The sequence below is a fragment of the Notolepis coatsorum genome, assembly GCF_963971535.1.
Source record: "Notolepis coatsorum genome assembly, chromosome: 4".
Taxonomy (NCBI): domain Eukaryota; kingdom Metazoa; phylum Chordata; class Actinopteri; order Aulopiformes; family Paralepididae; genus Notolepis; species Notolepis coatsorum.
Window position 1 is genome coordinate 68,907,247 of NC_140168.1, and position 17,541 is coordinate 68,924,787.

The 17,541-nt window shown below is 47.6% G+C and overlaps 1 protein-coding gene across 1 annotated transcript in view; it reads right to left on the reverse strand.

Moving 5' to 3' along the window:
- npr1a (natriuretic peptide receptor 1a) overlaps positions 1 to 17,541 on the reverse strand; it is a gene marked incomplete at its 3' end in the record, with an annotated part of 384,573 nt that overhangs the window by 244,063 nt on the left and 122,969 nt on the right. The window contains exon 3 of the mRNA XM_084312567.1: positions 5,738 to 5,928. Coding sequence (XP_084168693.1) covers positions 5,738 to 5,928 — 191 coding nt within the window. The remainder of the gene's footprint in view (positions 1 to 5,737; positions 5,929 to 17,541) is intronic.

The following is a 17,541-nucleotide window of genomic DNA, read 5'->3' on the forward strand; positions in this document are numbered from 1 at the left end:
TATCAAAGATAATATTGTAGCGTTCTGTCATACCGTCATTGAAGAATGAGGAGAGGTTTATGTTTCTTTCGTGTCGTTTAATTCCAGACTCAACTGTTACATACAGGTCCAAAACACTTCGCTTGTTATGTCCACACAGCTGTTCTCTCGCGTGTAACCATGACAACAACATAACTTCCGGTGCTCCTCCTATATATCCCGGGGGGGAAACAACAGTTTCATATTAATGTACTTATATACAGGTTCGGAGAGATCGCGCTATCGGGAAATGTCCGTCAGTCACTTGAGTATTTTAAAGTGTTATTGATTGTACGGTGTACCACAGTTTCATATTAATTAATTTCTAGCCGAGAGAGAGCGAGAGCCGAGAGAGAGCGAGAGCCGAGAGAGCGAGAGCCGAGAGAGAGCGAGAGCCGAGAGAGAGAGAGCCGAGAGCCGAGAACCGTGTGTGTGTGTATGTGTGTGTGTGTGTATGTGTAAGCAATACAAACTTATTTTGGATTGATTATCGCTTATCTGGTCGGCCTGTTTGAGGACACCAACCTGTGCGTGATCCGAGAGAACAGCTGTGTGGACATAACAAGCGAAGTGTTTTGGACCTGTATGTAATGGTTGAGTCTGGAATTAAACGACACAAAAGAAACATAAAACTCTCCTCATTCTTCAATGACGGTATGACAGAACGCTACAATATTATCGTTGATAGGCATACGTGATGTTGGCTATCTTGTTAAGACCCATTTATAATACTATGGTGTATTGAACATATTATCTTTGATAGGCCTATGTGCGAATCTGTTGCACCATCTATCTACACCCTCACACAACTCTGTCGCTTTTTCGGGAGTAGCGGGGAACATATGACCTTTTTTAGTTGTGACGTGTACGTTTGAGAACACTACCGTAATGACAGAGAATGAAGCAAGCTGACATGGTCGGCCCTCACACAACTCGGTCGCTTTTTCGGGAGCGGGTAGCGGGAGCGAGGAACATAGAACCCGGGGAACATAGGACCCTTTTTATCGCGAGCGGGGAACATAGAACCCGGGGAACATAGAACCCGGGGAACCGTAAGCACTAGCCTACATCGCTTCCTTGTTTACAGGTTGAACTTGAGGTAGAATGCTAGCTAGTAAGCACTAGGCTACATAGCTTAGCCTACTTGTTTAGAATTTTGGAGTTGTTTGTGGCATGCAGCCTTTGCTAATTACGCACCAAAGCTATGGAACACTTTACCTATGGACATTAGGGAGCTAACTCGCTAAATATTTTCAAAAGTAAGCTAAAAACGTACCTCTTCACCTTTTAATACATTCCACCACTTAGACTCATTACATCCATTATTGTATTGTAAATGAGAGATATTTTATTGCACAGCTTTTATTCTATGCCTATGTCTATGTTGCTGCTGTGAAGCACTGGGCTGCAATTCTTGTATGAAATGTGCTATACAAATAAAGTTGATTATTATTATTATTATTACTTCCTTGTGTTAGCTGGACTTGACATCCTGACATCCTTATGTAGGACATCCTTAATTTCTATTGAATATTGTGACCTATGTCACCAACAAGCACCAATGGAAGTTACTAGAGACACCAAGGGAGAGATCCTCAACACGTGCTGTTCCCTTTTAAAAAAATAATCCCTAATTGTGGCTTTAACTCTGAGACCCCAGACTCCCAGTCTGTCAGTGCCAGAGGGAAAACATGCCACAGTGATAGCAGTAATGTGGGAAAATTGGTGAGGTATTCATTCTGCAGTCATATGCTTTTTATCACATAAACGTCACACAGTGTTCCACTCCCCTCTCTCTCTCTCTCTCTCTCTCTCTCTCTCTCTTGTAACCAGAGGGAGGCTGTTATTACAGCTAAATGGTAAATGGCTGCATTTATATAGCGCCTTTATCCAAAGCGCTTTACAATTTGTTCCTCACATTTGACCTATTCACTCACACATTCACACACCGACGGCGGAGGCAACCATGCAAGGTGCCAACCTGCTCATCAGGAGCAATTAGGGGTTAAGTGTCTTGCTCAAGGACACTTCGACACGCTGCCCGGGAGGAGCGGGAATCGAACCGGGAACCTCCGGATTACCAGACGACTGCTCTACCTCCCGAGCCACCGTCGCCCCACAGCTACTTGTAACCAGAGGGAGACTGGTATTACAGCTACTTGTAACCAGAGGGAGGCTGGTATTCAGTGGCGGCAGGCCGATAGGGGGCGCTGGGGCGCCGCCCCCCTGGTTGAGAGAGAAGGAGAAGAAGAACTTGTGTTTTTTATTTTAGATTTTTTGAAGCCCTAAAAATAAACTAAACATGTTTAAAATGAATAATAATTACTATTAAAATGCACAATAACGTTAATATAGCAAAATATAAATCATTGTTTTGTGCATGCTATTCTCCCCCTCGTTTGTGATTGACGTCACTCAAACTTGGGTGCTTGTCTTAACGCACACTGACTCGGCGTCACTGCGCGCAGGCGGCCAATGTAAATGAATCAAGCAAATAAATGTAGCCTATCAAGGGTCATAAATATGATCTGTGGGGGCGCGGCTTTCTAGCGCTCCAAGCAAGCAGGGTCACTGGTGTGTTCGTCACTCCCTTGTCACACAGAACAGAGAATTAGCTTACTAGCTACCATGGATGATGGAGGCAGAAAATTCCAACCTCGAAAATTCAGGTAAATCCCTCAAAATACCTTTTGAGAGATGAACACTGCAAGAAAAACTCAAGAGTGAAAGAGTTTCGACCTTATCAGCCTGATATCTCAATTCAGAAACAATCAACAGACAGAGGAAGACAATAATACTCTGTCGTTTTCTAGCTGGTTCGGTAAGAAGTGTTGGCTAACAAGAAGCTATATGGCTAGCTGGATGCAGTCATGTAAATGCCGTATTTTGCTTTCCATTCCTGCTTTTTAAAACGACAGGGACAGATACAACATGCCCATGGACTGTTACTGGAGTAAAGGGCATGAAACACTTTATACATTTTTTTTAAGTGGATTAAGGCTTGTGGACAGCTGAATATCTTGCCCCCTTCAACTCTTCTGATGGTAAGTATATGTTTAATTTACGCAAGCCAGCCTTGGCTCTTTTAACTCTTTCAGTGCCACGCCTGGTTTTCCGTTTTACCGCTTGAATGCCACCATCGGCGCCAATGTTAACGTTAATATCGCCTAATCTATGTTTTAAATTATGGCTATGTGTCTAATCTGCCCATCGCATTATCAAAGACTATTTTCCAGTCAGTGCTGTGAAGACACATTGTTTTTTTATCGCGTCGTTTCCGTTTCAGAGCAGTTAGAAAAGCCCCCGTTTTGATATAAAAAACAGCTCATTCTGGAGCATTCTATGAAAATCGTCTTTTAGTGGAATATTCGTCGGCCTTTTTATGAATCGTTTTCAAATAAACGCTAGATGATCAATATTATACGTGCACGCAAGCACATTGCGGCCGCGCACGGATAATCGCTCCGTTGATTTCATCACGGAGTTTTACAGTGAAAACGAAAGAGGACATTTCACAAAACAGCTTATAACTTCATCAAACTTACTCTGATTATCCTACCACTGATAACATAGAGTCCTTACCTGACATCAGATGGTATCCAACTGGTATATTCCAATTCCTGATCACCATTCGAAAAAATCGATACGTGTATGGATCCAACGCGACACAGTGGATCTCCATGATCCGCGGGGATCTGAGGCTCCAGAATGAACTCTAGTAACCCCGGCTGGATCAGTGAACTGGAAAATGTGGAGTACCGGATTTTTTTCCCCATTCATTTTCATTGAGTCCATTCCAAAATCACTTATGTCATCTGGGAGACGACAGGGGGCGCTTTTTTCCACAGTGATCACCGGCGCAGCTCGGCAATACTCGGGTAGGCTCGGGTGATGCAATAATTTTTCAGATCGCAAAAAAAAAATAAAAAATAAAAAATCCGAGAAATCTCGTGAGTGGCTAGCAACCACCTATAAAAAAACACGAGAAATCTCGTGAGTGGCACTGAAAGAGTTAACAATATGCAAAATATGCTGTACTCATACTGAAGTTATTCTTGGTATATACTGTACTAGGTCTGATCCTTTGCAATTTCTTCTAATTTGTGTACTGCTTGAGAGAGAGAGCGTGCATGCGTGTTTGTGTAGGCGCTATTGGAAATGTGGCTGCATTGACTGATCCTATATTGATTGATGGCAACGGTGATAGTTGTACTGTACCTACTTAAATATTCGTACCTTGTGGTTTCGCCGAAGCTCTGACGTGCACAGTAGGCTATACTCAGTGTGTGGTTTCGCCAATGCATGCACGCGCGTGTTTGTGTGTGTGTGTGTGTGTGTGTGTGTGTGTGTGTGTGTGTGTGTGTGTGTGTGTGTGTGTGTGTGTGTGTGTGTGTGTGTGTGTGTGTGTGTGTGTGTGTGTGTGTGTGTGTGTGTGTGTGTGTGTGTGTGACATTGTGATACCTCGGTACATGTTTGCAAAATGTTTGGTATAGCGCCCCCCCCTGGAGAAGAATTCACCAGCTGCCACTGCTGGTATTACAGCTACTTGTAACCAGAGGGAGGCCCTCTCTTTGTTTCTCTCTCTATCTCTCTCTTTCTCTCTTTCTCTCTCTCTCTCTCTCTCTCTCTCTCTCTCTCTCTCTCTCTCTCTCTCTCTCTCTCTCTCTCTCTCTCTCTCTCTCGCTCTCTCTTCTCTCGCTCTCTCTTCTCTCTCTCTCTCTCTCTCTCTCTCTCTCTCTCTCTCTCTCTCTCTCTCTCTCTCTCTCTCTCTCTCTCTCTCTCTCTCTCTCTCTCTCTCTCTCTCTCTCTCTCTCAAGCAACACACTACACAACTTTAAAAATCTTGGAGTCGTTGTGATGTCATTGTGGTTTAATTTCATTGTGGGTATCAAACAGGAGGGAAGACTGTCAGGTTTTAAACTGTGGACACTACAGAAGGTAAAGACGACTTTACCTGAACTGAAATCCAGAACAATTTTATTGCACTTTATGTGCTCATTTCATGTCTATTATATTCTACTAAAACTGAATCAAACCATAAACAAAGTGGCCTGCTGTGATGTTAGATCCTAATGTTATGTGCTCATTTTACCCTTGCTATTATTTTACTTATTTTTACTTTTATTTCTACGCCCCACTATCCGCTGGGTGCATACTATGACCTTTATCATGTTTTGTAACAGATTACAGAAATTCAAGAAGCCTATTGGAACGTGAGGTTCTGATATGATTTTGATTAATATATCTGCATTATTTTATCCCACTGTTTGCTTGCTGCTTGTTTTATTACTGATGTAAAGCACTTTGAACTGCAATCCCCTGTATGAAAGGTGCTATAGAAATAAAGTGTATTATTATTATTATTATTATTTTTGTCACAAAAACACACGCAAGAAGTGACACAGGTTTTGATCATGGAGGTATTTGTTTTGGTCAAAAGCCAGAAAGCGAGAGAGGGAAAGATAACTAATTACTGACTTTGTTTGCTATTTTATCGAGAGTGTTGTTTTCTGATGCTAAATATATTGTTTACAATGACTTGCATATCTACTGTGAGTGGGTCTGACATGAATATAAATACCTTGGTGATGAAAAATTTACATTAGACATCATGTGGGTGTTCTTCTCTCACAAACTCTCTCTTTCTCATTCTCTCTGTCCATCTCTACTCACCCTGAGGGTCTCTATCCACCCCCCCCCCCCCCTCTCTCTCTCTCACCCTGAAGGCTTCTCTGGCTGCGTGGTCGTCTTGGTCTCCTCTGTACCAGGGTCTGACAGGATGCTCTCCTCTCACGCTGTCTCCAAACAGATCAATGAAGAAGAAGACGTAGTCCTCTGCGGCCAGCCCCGTCCTCCAGAACTGGACCATCAGGTGGCGGAAGATGTCCCATGCGCAGCACAGATACACCACTGAAGAAGAGAAGAAGGAAGTGACTTAGGACCTGGCGTGAACATAATCTGTATTGTTTTATGTTCAGAACTTCTGGTGTGCAATTAGTATAGAGCTGGGAGATATGAAGGTGTACCGTCATGGATCCATGCAATGGTATGGATTTGTACTATACCATTGGCCACAATATGTATATTCAAAACAAAATATAAATAAAAATACCTTGCAGCAGTATTAAAAACGTTAAATATTTTTTTTAAGAAAATAGACCATTTTGAATTATAGTATTAGTACAAATGTAGCAGTAAAGTGCAGTAATATATGTACAGTGTTATAGTATTGTGTACAGTGATACAGGTATAACACTATGGTAGTCATACTGGCCAGCGGAATAACTAGTAAGAGTATGCAAGGGATATATACAGATATACATACAAAAAAAAGATATATACGGTATATTCAGCAGATATAGTATATATAGGTATGTAAAAAGGCTTATATGCAGGTATATTCAGACAGATATAGATAAATATATATACTGTGATTCTGTCTCACTGTCACCTCCGGGTGCATCTGTTCTCTACACAATGTGACCATTGATCATTTCATCTCAAACCTGCTCTGATTGGTTGTTTATTCTTATTTTTATTTTATTACTTAACTTAACTTTATTTAACCAGGCAGGTCAATTAAGATCAGAGCAGATTTACAATGATGAGAATACAAAAGAGCCTCTCGAAGGGTAACAGGAAAGGGGACACAATTTTTTTTAATAAAATAGACTGTGAGGTTTTGCCCGCTGCTCACTACCTTTTCTCTGTCTTCTTTAAGCCTACTGTTAGGAATTCCCTATTCTCTGTCTTCTTTAAGCCTACTGTTAGGAATTCCCTACTCTCTCTCTCTAGCCCCCACCCTCTCGTTCCTTACCCTTAGTGGCCACACCTGTTTGATATTCTATTATCTCTCGCACCTGTGGTGGCAGGCTAATTAGTCCCCCTGTGGGCTTTAAATACCAGGGCGCTTCCCCTCGTTTTGGCGTGGGGTCGTGTTGTATACTTGCCGAGTCATATTCTCTAAACATCTAGACTCTTTCGGGAGATCCTCTGTCTGCCTATGCTGTTCCATTCTCCGGCGTCGAGATGTTTGCTCCAGCCTTCGCCTGCTGTCGCCGTTGCCTGAGAGTGGGACTGGTCTGCGCTCCCTAGACTTCCACGGGAGGCATCCCAGTCATCCACTTCAGACCCCCTGCGCAGCTGTCGTCCTGACGCACATCCAGACCAGCGCAGACGCTCTCCAGACCAGCGCGCAACGCGCATCTTCCAGACCTTCGAGCTTGGCACGCTCCTCCGTACCAGCGCGCAACGCGCATCTTCCAAGGACGCTCGAGCTTGGCACGCTCTCCGTACCAGCGCGCAACGCGCATCTTCCAAGGACGCTCGAGCTTGGCACGCTCTCCAGACCAGCGCGCAACGCGCATCTTCCAGACCTTCGAGCTTGGCACGCTCCTCCGTACCAGCGCACTGACGCGTATCTTCCAGACCTTTGAGCTTGGCACGCTCCTCCGTACCAGCGCACTGACGCGCATCTTCCAGACCTTCGAGCTTGGCACGCTCCTCCGTACCGGCGCACAGACGCGCATCTTCCAGACCTTCGTGCTTGGCACACTCCTCCTGGCAGACGCACCCCGATGCGTCTCTCTGTTCCGACGCGCACACCAAGGTGTGGCGCGCCACTCTGTTCCTCGGCTCCGACAGTGGCTACCCGGTGGACGACATCCTCGCCACCGCCACTGTTCCGGCTCCCTGTTCCGACGCGCACACCAAGGTGTGGCGCGCACTCTGTTCCTCGGCTCCGACAGTGGCTACCCGGTGGACGACATCCTCGCCACCGCCACTGTTCCAGCTCCCTGTTCCGGCGCGCACACCAAGGTGTGGCGCGCACTCTGTTCCTCGGCTCCGACAGTGGCTACCCGGTGGACGACATCCTCGCCACCGCCACTGTTCCAGCTCCCTGTTCCGGCGCGCACACCAAGGTGTGGCGCGCACTCTGTTCCTCGGCTCCGACAGCGGCTACCCGGTGGACGATGCCCTCGTCACCGCCACTGTTCCAGCACTCTGTTCCTCGGCTCCGACAGCGGCTACCCGGTGGACGATGCCCTCGTCACCGCCACTGTTCCAGCACTCTGTTCCTCGGCTCCGACAGCGGCTACCCGGTGGACGATGCCCTCGTCACCGCCACTGTTCCAGCACTCTCTCCCTCGGCTCGGACAACCAGCCGCCCCGGTGGCGATGCCTTCGTTCCCGTTGCTGTCCCTGTACCATTACGCATGCGCCTGGGTGAGTTTTGATTGTGATGTCACTCACCCAGCGTAGTGCCCTTGCCCCCGTTCCCGCTGCTGTCCCCGTACCTTTACGCATACGCCTGGGTGAGTTTTGATTGTGATGTCACTCACCCAGCGTAGTGCCCTTGCCCCCGTTCCCGCTGCTGTCCCCGTACCTTTACGCATACGCCTGGGTGAGTTTTGATTGTGATGTCACTCACTCAGCGTAGTGCCCTTGCCCCCGTTCCCGCTGCTGTCCCCGTACCTTTACGCATACGCCTGGGTGAGTTTTGATTGTGATGTCACTCACTCAGCGTAGTGCCCTTGCCCCCGTTCCCGCTGCTGTTCCTGTACCTTTACGCATACGCCTGGGTGAGTTTTGATTGTGATGTCACTCTCCCAGCGTATTGCCTCTGTTAGTTAGTTTGGACATTTCATCTCCCAGCGTATTGCCTCTGTTAGTTAGTTTGGACATTTCATCTCCCAGCGTAATGCCTCTGTTTTTGGTTCTCACTTAGAATAGTATTTTTGGACTTTACATCTCCCCCTGTGTGTTTGTCACACGAAGATATTATTACTTTGTTCACTTTGTTATTTGGACTGTTCTGCACCTGCTCTGTTTTTTCCCTTTGTGCATTAACTATCTCCTCTGTCCTGCAGAGCGGCCCAGATGATTTCCACCAGTCCTCCCAGTTCCTCCCTGTTCCCCAGCCCGCCTCCGCGGGCCTCAGTCCCTTTCTAGTTCCACCTAGTTCCTGGTCCCAAGTTCTCCCCTTCTAGTTCCACCTAGTTCCTGTTCCCTAGTCCTCCCCTTTCTAGTTCCACCTTGTTCCTGTTCCCTAGTCCTCCCCTTTCTAGTTCCACCTAGTTCCTGGTCCCAAGTTCTCCCCTTCTAGTTCCACCTAGTTCCTTGTCCCTAGTTCCCCTAGTCCCCGTTTCTCCTGTTCCCTAGCTCTCCTAGTCCCTAGTCCTCTCTCCCTAGTTCTCCTTGTCCCTGGTTTACCTAGTCTCTAGTTCCTCTGTCCCAAGGCGTTCCCTTAACCTTCCCTTAGGCGTTCCCTTACTTTCCCTTAAGTGTTCCCTTTTCCTGCCCGCCTCTTAAAGGCACTTTTCCTTCCCCTCATATTATATTCCTGTATTTGTGATTCTCCCTTAAAGGGACAGTGCCCTTTTCCCTGTCTTTCCCTGTTGTTCAATAAATATCTGTTTCTTGGCAAACCATCATACCTGTCTTGTGTTGTGCGATTGGGGTCGGTTACAAACCATAACAGTACGACCCCACCAAGTCTACGACCCCAGCCAGCACAGACTGTGTATGTTGAGTTTGCCTTTTTTTTTCTTGTCCCCTCTAGCTCCCCTGTTAGCCCTGTTAGCTTCCCTGTTAGCCCAGTTTAGCTTCCTTGTTAGTCCCGTTTAGCTCCCTTGTTAGCCTGTTACTCCCCTGTTTAGCCCAGTTTAGCTTCCCTGTTTAGCTTGTTAGTCTCCCCGGTTAGCTCCCCTGTTTGCTTCCCGTTTTGCCCTGTTTTGACCCCCCTGTAGCTAGCCATGCCCTGGCAGCTAACCCAGTCCCTCAGCAGAGCCCCTGTCTGCTAGCTTGGCCCCGGCTGCTAGCACAGCCTCTATGTTTATGCAGCCCTTGCTGCTGGCATAGGCCCTGTGGCTAGCCAGGCCCAAGCAGCTAACCCGGTCCCTCTGCATGCCCTCCACTTTTTTGTGTAGTTTATCCCACTGCTAGGACTGCCCTTTCAGCTAGCAAGGTCAGTTTTTCTCACACAGCTAGGACTGTCCTTCCAGCTAGCTTGTGCTCTCATGCTGGTCCAGCCCTGTCTGCCAGCCTAGCTCCGGCAGCTAGCGCAGCCTCTATGTTGATGTAGCAGTACAGCTAGCATAGGCCCTGTAGCTATCAGTGCCCTGGCAGCTACCCTTTCCCTCTGCTAGCCTGGCTCCGGCAGCTTGCGCAGCCTCTATGTTGATGTAGCAGTACAGCTAGCATAGGCCCTGTAGCTATCAGTGCCCTGGCAGCTAACCTTCCCTCTGCTAGCCCTTTCCCGGTGCTTCCATGGTTACCCCTTAGCTACCCTGCTCGCCCCTCAGTTCCTCTAGACCAGTTGCTCTAGTCCAGTTCTCTAGACCCAGTTTCCTCTAGACCAGTTCTCTAGACCGGTTCTCTAGACCAGTTCTCTAGACCAGTTCTCTAGACCAGTTCTCTTGCCCAGTTCGCTAGACTAGTTCTCTAGACCCAGTTCCTCTAGACCAGTTCCCCCAGTTGCCCCTCTGCTACCCTAGTTACCCCTCGGCGACCCTGTTTCGTTTGCTAGCCCCACTCTTGTGGTGGCTTCCCCTACTGGCTTGGCCAGTGCCTTTGTTTTTGTCTTGTTTTGCCCCCTGCCTCTCTGTCTGTATTTGTTTTGGGTCGCCGGGTGGCTCCCGTTGGAGGGGGGGATACTGTGAGGTTTTGCCCGCTGCTCACTACCTTTTCTCTGTCTTCTTTAAGCCTACTGTTAGGAATTCCCTATTCTCTGTCTTCTTTAAGCCTACTGTTAGGAATTCCCTACTCTCTCTCTCTAGCCCCCACCCTCTCGTTCCTTACCCTTAGTGGCCACACCTGTTTGATATTCTATTATCTCTCCCACCTGTGGTGGCAGGCTAATTAGTCCCCCTGTGGGCTTTAAATACCAGGGCGCTTCCCCTCGTTTTGGCGTGGGGTCGTGTTGTATACTTGCCGAGTCATATTCTCTAAACATCTAGACTCTTTCGGGAGATCCTCTGTCTGCCTATGCTGTTCCATTCTCCGGCGTCGAGATGTTTGCTCCAGCCTTCGCCTGCTGTCGCCGTTGCCTGAGAGTGGGACTGGTCTGCGCTCCCTAGACTTCCACGGGAGGCATCCCAGTCATCCACTTCAGACCCCCCGCGCAGCTGTCGTCCTGACGCACATCCAGACCAGCGCAGACGCTCTCCAGACCAGCGCGCAACGCGCATCTTCCAGACCTTCGAGCTTGGCACGCTCCTCCGTACCAGCGCGCAACGCGCATCTTCCAAGGACGCTCGAGCTTGGCACGCTCTCCGTACCAGCGCGCAACGCGCATCTTCCAAGGACGCTCGAGCTTGGCACGCTCTCCAGACCAGCGCGCAACGCGCATCTTCCAGACCTTCGAGCTTGGCACGCTCCTCCGTACCAGCGCACTGACGCGTATCTTCCAGACCTTCGAGCTTGGCACGCTCCTCCGTACCAGCGCACTGACGCGCATCTTCCAGACCTTCGAGCTTGGCACGCTCCTCCGTACCGGCGCACAGACGCGCATCTTCCAGACCTTCGTGCTTGGCACACTCCTCCTGGCAGACGCACCCCGATGCGTCTCTCTGTTCCGACGCGCACACCAAGGTGTGGCGCGCCACTCTGTTCCTCGGCTCCGACAGTGGCTACCCGGTGGACGACATCCTCGCCACCGCCACTGTTCCGGCTCCCTGTTCCGACGCGCACACCAAGGTGTGGCGCGCACTCTGTTCCTCGGCTCCGACAGTGGCTACCCGGTGGACGACATCCTCGCCACCGCCACTGTTCCAGCTCCCTGTTCCGACGCGCACACCAAGGTGTGGCGCGCACTCTGTTCCTCGGCTCCGACAGTGGCTACCCGGTGGACGACATCCTCGCCACCGCCACTGTTCCAGCTCCCTGTTCCGGCGCGCACACCAAGGTGTGGCGCGCACTCTGTTCCTCGGCTCCGACAGCGGCTACCCGGTGGACGATGCCCTCGTCACCGCCACTGTTCCAGCACTCTGTTCCTCGGCTCCGACAGCGGCTACCCGGTGGACGATGCCCTCGTCACCGCCACTGTTCCAGCACTCTGTTCCTCGGCTCCGACAGCGGCTACCCGGTGGACGATGCCCTCGTCACCGCCACTGTTCCAGCACTCTCTCCCTCGGCTCGGACAACCAGCCGCCCCGGTGGCGATGCCTTCGTTCCCGTTGCTGTCCCTGTACCATTACGCATGCGCCTGGGTGAGTTTTGATTGTGATGTCACTCACCCAGCGTAGTGCCCTTGCCCCCGTTCCCGCTGCTGTCCCCGTACCTTTACGCATACGCCTGGGTGAGTTTTGATTGTGATGTCACTCACCCAGCGTAGTGCCCTTGCCCCCGTTCCCGCTGCTGTCCCCGTACCTTTACGCATACGCCTGGGTGAGTTTTGATTGTGATGTCACTCACTCAGCGTAGTGCCCTTGCCCCCGTTCCCGCTGCTGTCCCCGTACCTTTACGCATACGCCTGGGTGAGTTTTGATTGTGATGTCACTCACTCAGCGTAGTGCCCTTGCCCCCGTTCCCGCTGCTGTTCCTGTACCTTTACGCATACGCCTGGGTGAGTTTTGATTGTGATGTCACTCTCCCAGCGTATTGCCTCTGTTAGTTAGTTTGGACATTTCATCTCCCAGCGTATTGCCTCTGTTAGTTAGTTTGGACATTTCATCTCCCAGCGTAATGCCTCTGTTTTTGGTTCTCACTTAGAATAGTATTTTTGGACTTTACATCTCCCCCTGTGTGTTTGTCACACGAAGATATTATTACTTTGTTCACTTTGTTATTTGGACTGTTCTGCACCTGCTCTGTTTTTTCCCTTTGTGCATTAACTATCTCCTCTGTCCTGCAGAGCGGCCCAGATGATTTCCACCAGTCCTCCCAGTTCCTCCCTGTTCCCCAGCCCGCCTCCGCGGGCCTCAGTCCCTTTCTAGTTCCACCTAGTTCCTGGTCCCAAGTTCTCCCCTTCTAGTTCCACCTAGTTCCTGTTCCCTAGTCCTCCCCTTTCTAGTTCCACCTTGTTCCTGTTCCCTAGTCCTCCCCTTTCTAGTTCCACCTAGTTCCTGGTCCCAAGTTCTCCCCTTCTAGTTCCACCTAGTTCCTTGTCCCTAGTTCCCCTAGTCCCCGTTTCTCCTGTTCCCTAGCTCTCCTAGTCCCTAGTCCTCTCTCCCTAGTTCTCCTTGTCCCTGGTTTACCTAGTCTCTAGTTCCTCTGTCCCAAGGCGTTCCCTTAACCTTCCCTTAGGCGTTCCCTTACTTTCCCTTAAGTGTTCCCTTTTCCTGCCCGCCTCTTAAAGGCACTTTTCCTTCCCCTCATATTATATTCCTGTATTTGTGATTCTCCCTTAAAGGGACAGTGCCCTTTTCCCTGTCTTTCCCTGTTGTTCAATAAATATCTGTTTCTTGGCAAACCATCATACCTGTCTTGTGTTGTGCGATTGGGGTCGGTTACAAACCATAACATAGACAGATGATACATACATCTCAGAGGTAAGGGAAATAATTAAAACACACACCATACAAACAACCAAATAAAATGACAAGGAATGTAAGACATGAAGCAGAACAGACCAATTACATGTCAGTTAAAAGGCTGGGTGACAGTTGCAGGTGTGTGTAAACAACTCTGCGATAGAATCCATTTCCAAAGTATTTTGCATCTTGTTCCAACAGCTGGGAGCAGCACATTGGAAGGAGGATTGACCAGAGGAAGCGTTAACATGGGGAACATCTGTTGCCGCTGTGCAGCTTGACGTGCTTTTTAGAGAAGGACGTGAATAATGAAAGGTTAGACCGGAAAGAGGTCAATGCCAATTACACAGATAAGACACATAATAGCCTAACCCCCACCATACACACACACACACACACACACACACACACACACACACACACACACACACACACACACACACACACACACACACACACACACGCATACACACACACACACACACACACACACACACACACACACACACACACACACACACACACACACACACACACACACACACACACGCACACACACACACACACACACACACACACACACACACACACACACACACACACATCTATTTCCTATTTCCTCCATGGAGAGGTTAACCGTCCCACACTGATGACATCATCGCACAGGTCAATCACCATGGAGAAAGCATTATGGTGTACCAGCGATGTCACCAGTTCTGGCTCGTGGCCCTTCTGATTGCTTAAAATATAACGACGTGTCCAAGTCGTGGAGTGAGGAAATTACCTGTTGACCTCAGAACCCCAGAGGCTCCAGTGTGTTGCACGGAAGCTTCTGGTGGCAGAATGCGGAGGTGGCGAGCCTCCACTGTCTGTAATGTTGCAGTGAATTATCACAGATAAGTCATCAGTTCAGTGTTTAAACAGATAACTGGGTGACATCACAAGCAGCACACAAGCATCTCTCTCTAATAGTCTCTCTCTCTCTGAGTCTCCCTCTCTCTCTGTCTCTCTCTCTGTCTCTCTCTCTGTCTCTCTCTCTCTCTCTCTCTCTCTCTCTCTCTCTCTCTCTCTCTCTCTCTCTCTCTCTCTCTCTCTCTCTCTCTCTCTCTCTCTCTCTCTCTCAGAGTCTCTCAATTTAAATTCAATTCCATTCAATGAGAATTGACATGGGAAACATATGTTTACATCAACAAAGCCAGCATTAGAACAATCAAAACAATCAAAACATATCAAACTTAAGCGATTATCGAAACTAAAAGCTATGTACAATTAAAATAAAATATAGGTCTACTACAATAAAGAAATGTGTGAACAGAGCTGTGTCACATTGCAACTTTGTAATCAAATATACTATGTAGAAAATGTAAAGACTAACTAAAAAAAAATAAACGAGGGAATTTGTGCAAAAAATTTAAAACAATAAAACAAAGATACATAATATGTATGTGTATATGTATACATGTAAGTAAAGAATCTCTCTCTCTCTCTGTGTGTCTCTTTCTCTCAGTATCTCTCTTTCTCTTTCTCTCAGAGTCTCTATATGAGTCTCTCTCTCTCTCTCTCTCTCTCTCTCTCTCGCTCTCTCTCTCATTCAATAACACTTAAAGTGCTTTATTGGCACGATAAGATGCATCTTACATTGCCAAAGAATATATAACAACGATATAGTAATTAAAACATGTGATCACAATCAATAGCCACTGGCTTTCCCTCAGACAGACATAATGTGCAGAAATGTATCAGTGCTATTTTCAAATGCTTTGTATTTCTGGGTAATTGTTGGGGAGAATGAGGCTCTAATTTATTTATATTTGTCACAGTGTAATAGGAAATGCAGCTATGTCTCCACCTCTCTATGGAAGCAGAGGAACAACCTGTCCTCTCTAGGCAGCCAGGCCTGTCGAAGTCTGCCAATTTGTAATAACAAATAACATTTACTTAGCAATTTTTTGTTTTCTGATCATTTGGTTGGGCCAGATTGTTTGAGGGCTGTCCTGAGGCAGGGGAGGGTTAGTGGAGGTCAACCTCAGGACCAGCTGGCCAGGGGAGGTCACTAGTTGTAAGATGCATATCAAATTTGATGTTTTTTTTTTTTAATGTAAATTAATGTCAATCAGAAGAGCAAGCAGTATTAGGAGTTTGTCTATGAACTTTTAGAATGTATTTACAAAATCCAGTGTGAAGAGTTTCAATTTGATGTTTGTCCCAAGACTCCCAACATTGTGATAACCAGAAGATTCCTGGTTAGCCAATGGACCCCACACCTCACTACCATACAGGGGAATTGGTTATATTGTTGATTTGAAAATGTTCAGCCAGCTTCAAATTGGAATATTAATTTGGATAGATTTCCGGATGGCAAGAAAAGCCATTCTTGCCTTTTCCCTCAGGTCATTCACAGTCATAATGTGGTTCCCTGTAGAGCTGGGTTTTAGACCTAAATATGTGTGTGTGTGTGTGTGTGTGTGTGTGTGTGTGTGTGTGTGTGTGTGTGTGTGTGTGTGTGTGTGTGTGTGTGTGTGTGTGTGTGTGTGTGTGTGTGTGTGTGTGTGTGTGTGTGTGTGTGAGTATCTCTCTCTCAAAGTCTCTCTCTCTCTCAGAGTATCTCTCAGGGTCTCTCTCAGGGTATCTCTCTCTCTCTCTCTCTCTCTCTCTCTCTCTCTCAGAGTATCTCTCAGGGTATCTCTCTCTCTCTCTCTCTCTCTCTCTCTCTCTCAGGGTATCTCTCTCAGGGTATCTCTCTCAGGGTATCTCTCTCTTGGGGGTGCTCAAGTAGCGCTGCGTCGCAACACGGCCGTCTCTGGTTCGACTCCCGGACCCAGCGACCCTTGCCGAATGTCTTCCCCCGTCTATCTCCCGTTCTTCCTCTCTCTCTCTCTACCGGACTGCCTGGTAGTAAAAAGCTAATAAAAACCTAATTTTTTTTTTTTAAATAAAATAAAAAAAAGTATCTCTCTCTTGTTTTGCAGTCGGCCAGCATTGCTGATTGGTGCTACACCAGTATGGAGTTTACCAAACTCAGCAGGAAACATGGACTTCAAATGTCAGCTAGTAATGTTTCCGTAGAGGACTGTAGTTTAGCTGTGGCTGAAGTTGTTGGTCACAGCAGCGTTAAGTCTGATGCTCGGATGAGCGGTGGAGTGGTGATCTTTGTAGACAGTGTGGAGAAAGTTAACAAAGTGATTGTGTGATAGTGATACAGTACTTAACCTCTTAAAATTTCAGCATCACGCTGGTACAGAGGGGGGAGGGGGGCTTAGCAAAAGTCTTGAAGTCTTTAGTGAATAATCAACTTAAGTCCTTTCTCTCAAATCACTCTGTACTAAGCCCACACCGATCCGGGTTCAGAGCCAATCACAGTCACCTCTTTAGTTACTAATGACATAATATCAGCGTTAGACAAGAAGAAACACTGTGCTGCCCTCTTTATTGATCTGTCAAAAGCTCTTGATACAGTCGATCACCATTTAAGCATCAGGCAAAAACTGGGCCATTTTTGTTTTTGATGACTGCATACCTTTTTTGCAAAGCTTAGCTTTATACTTTATACTTATAGCACATGCATGAGTCTGGTCTATTTTGAAAGGTAACATTCTGAAGTTGCTAAGTCAATAAAGAAAAATCACTTTGAGTGATTGTCTGACAGTAACTCAGTCAGAGTGACCGCGGGCTTCATAACTGAAGTGATGTCTGACAGTAACTCAGTCAGAGTGACCGTGGGCTTCATAACAGTAACTGAAGTGATGTCCGACAGTAACTCAGTCAGAGTGACCGTGGGCTTCATAACAGTAACTGAAGTGATGTCCGACAGTAACTCAGTCAGAGTGACCGTGGGCTTCATAACAGTAACTGAAGTGATGTCCGACAGTAACTCAGTCAGAGTGACCGCGGGCTTCATAACAGTAACTGAAGTGATGTCTGACAGTAACTCAGTCAGAGTGACCGTGGGCTTCATAACAGTAACTGAAGTGATGTCTGACAGTAACTCAGTCAGAGTGACCGCGGGCTTCATAACTGAAGTGATGTCCGACAGTAACTCAGTCAGAGTGAC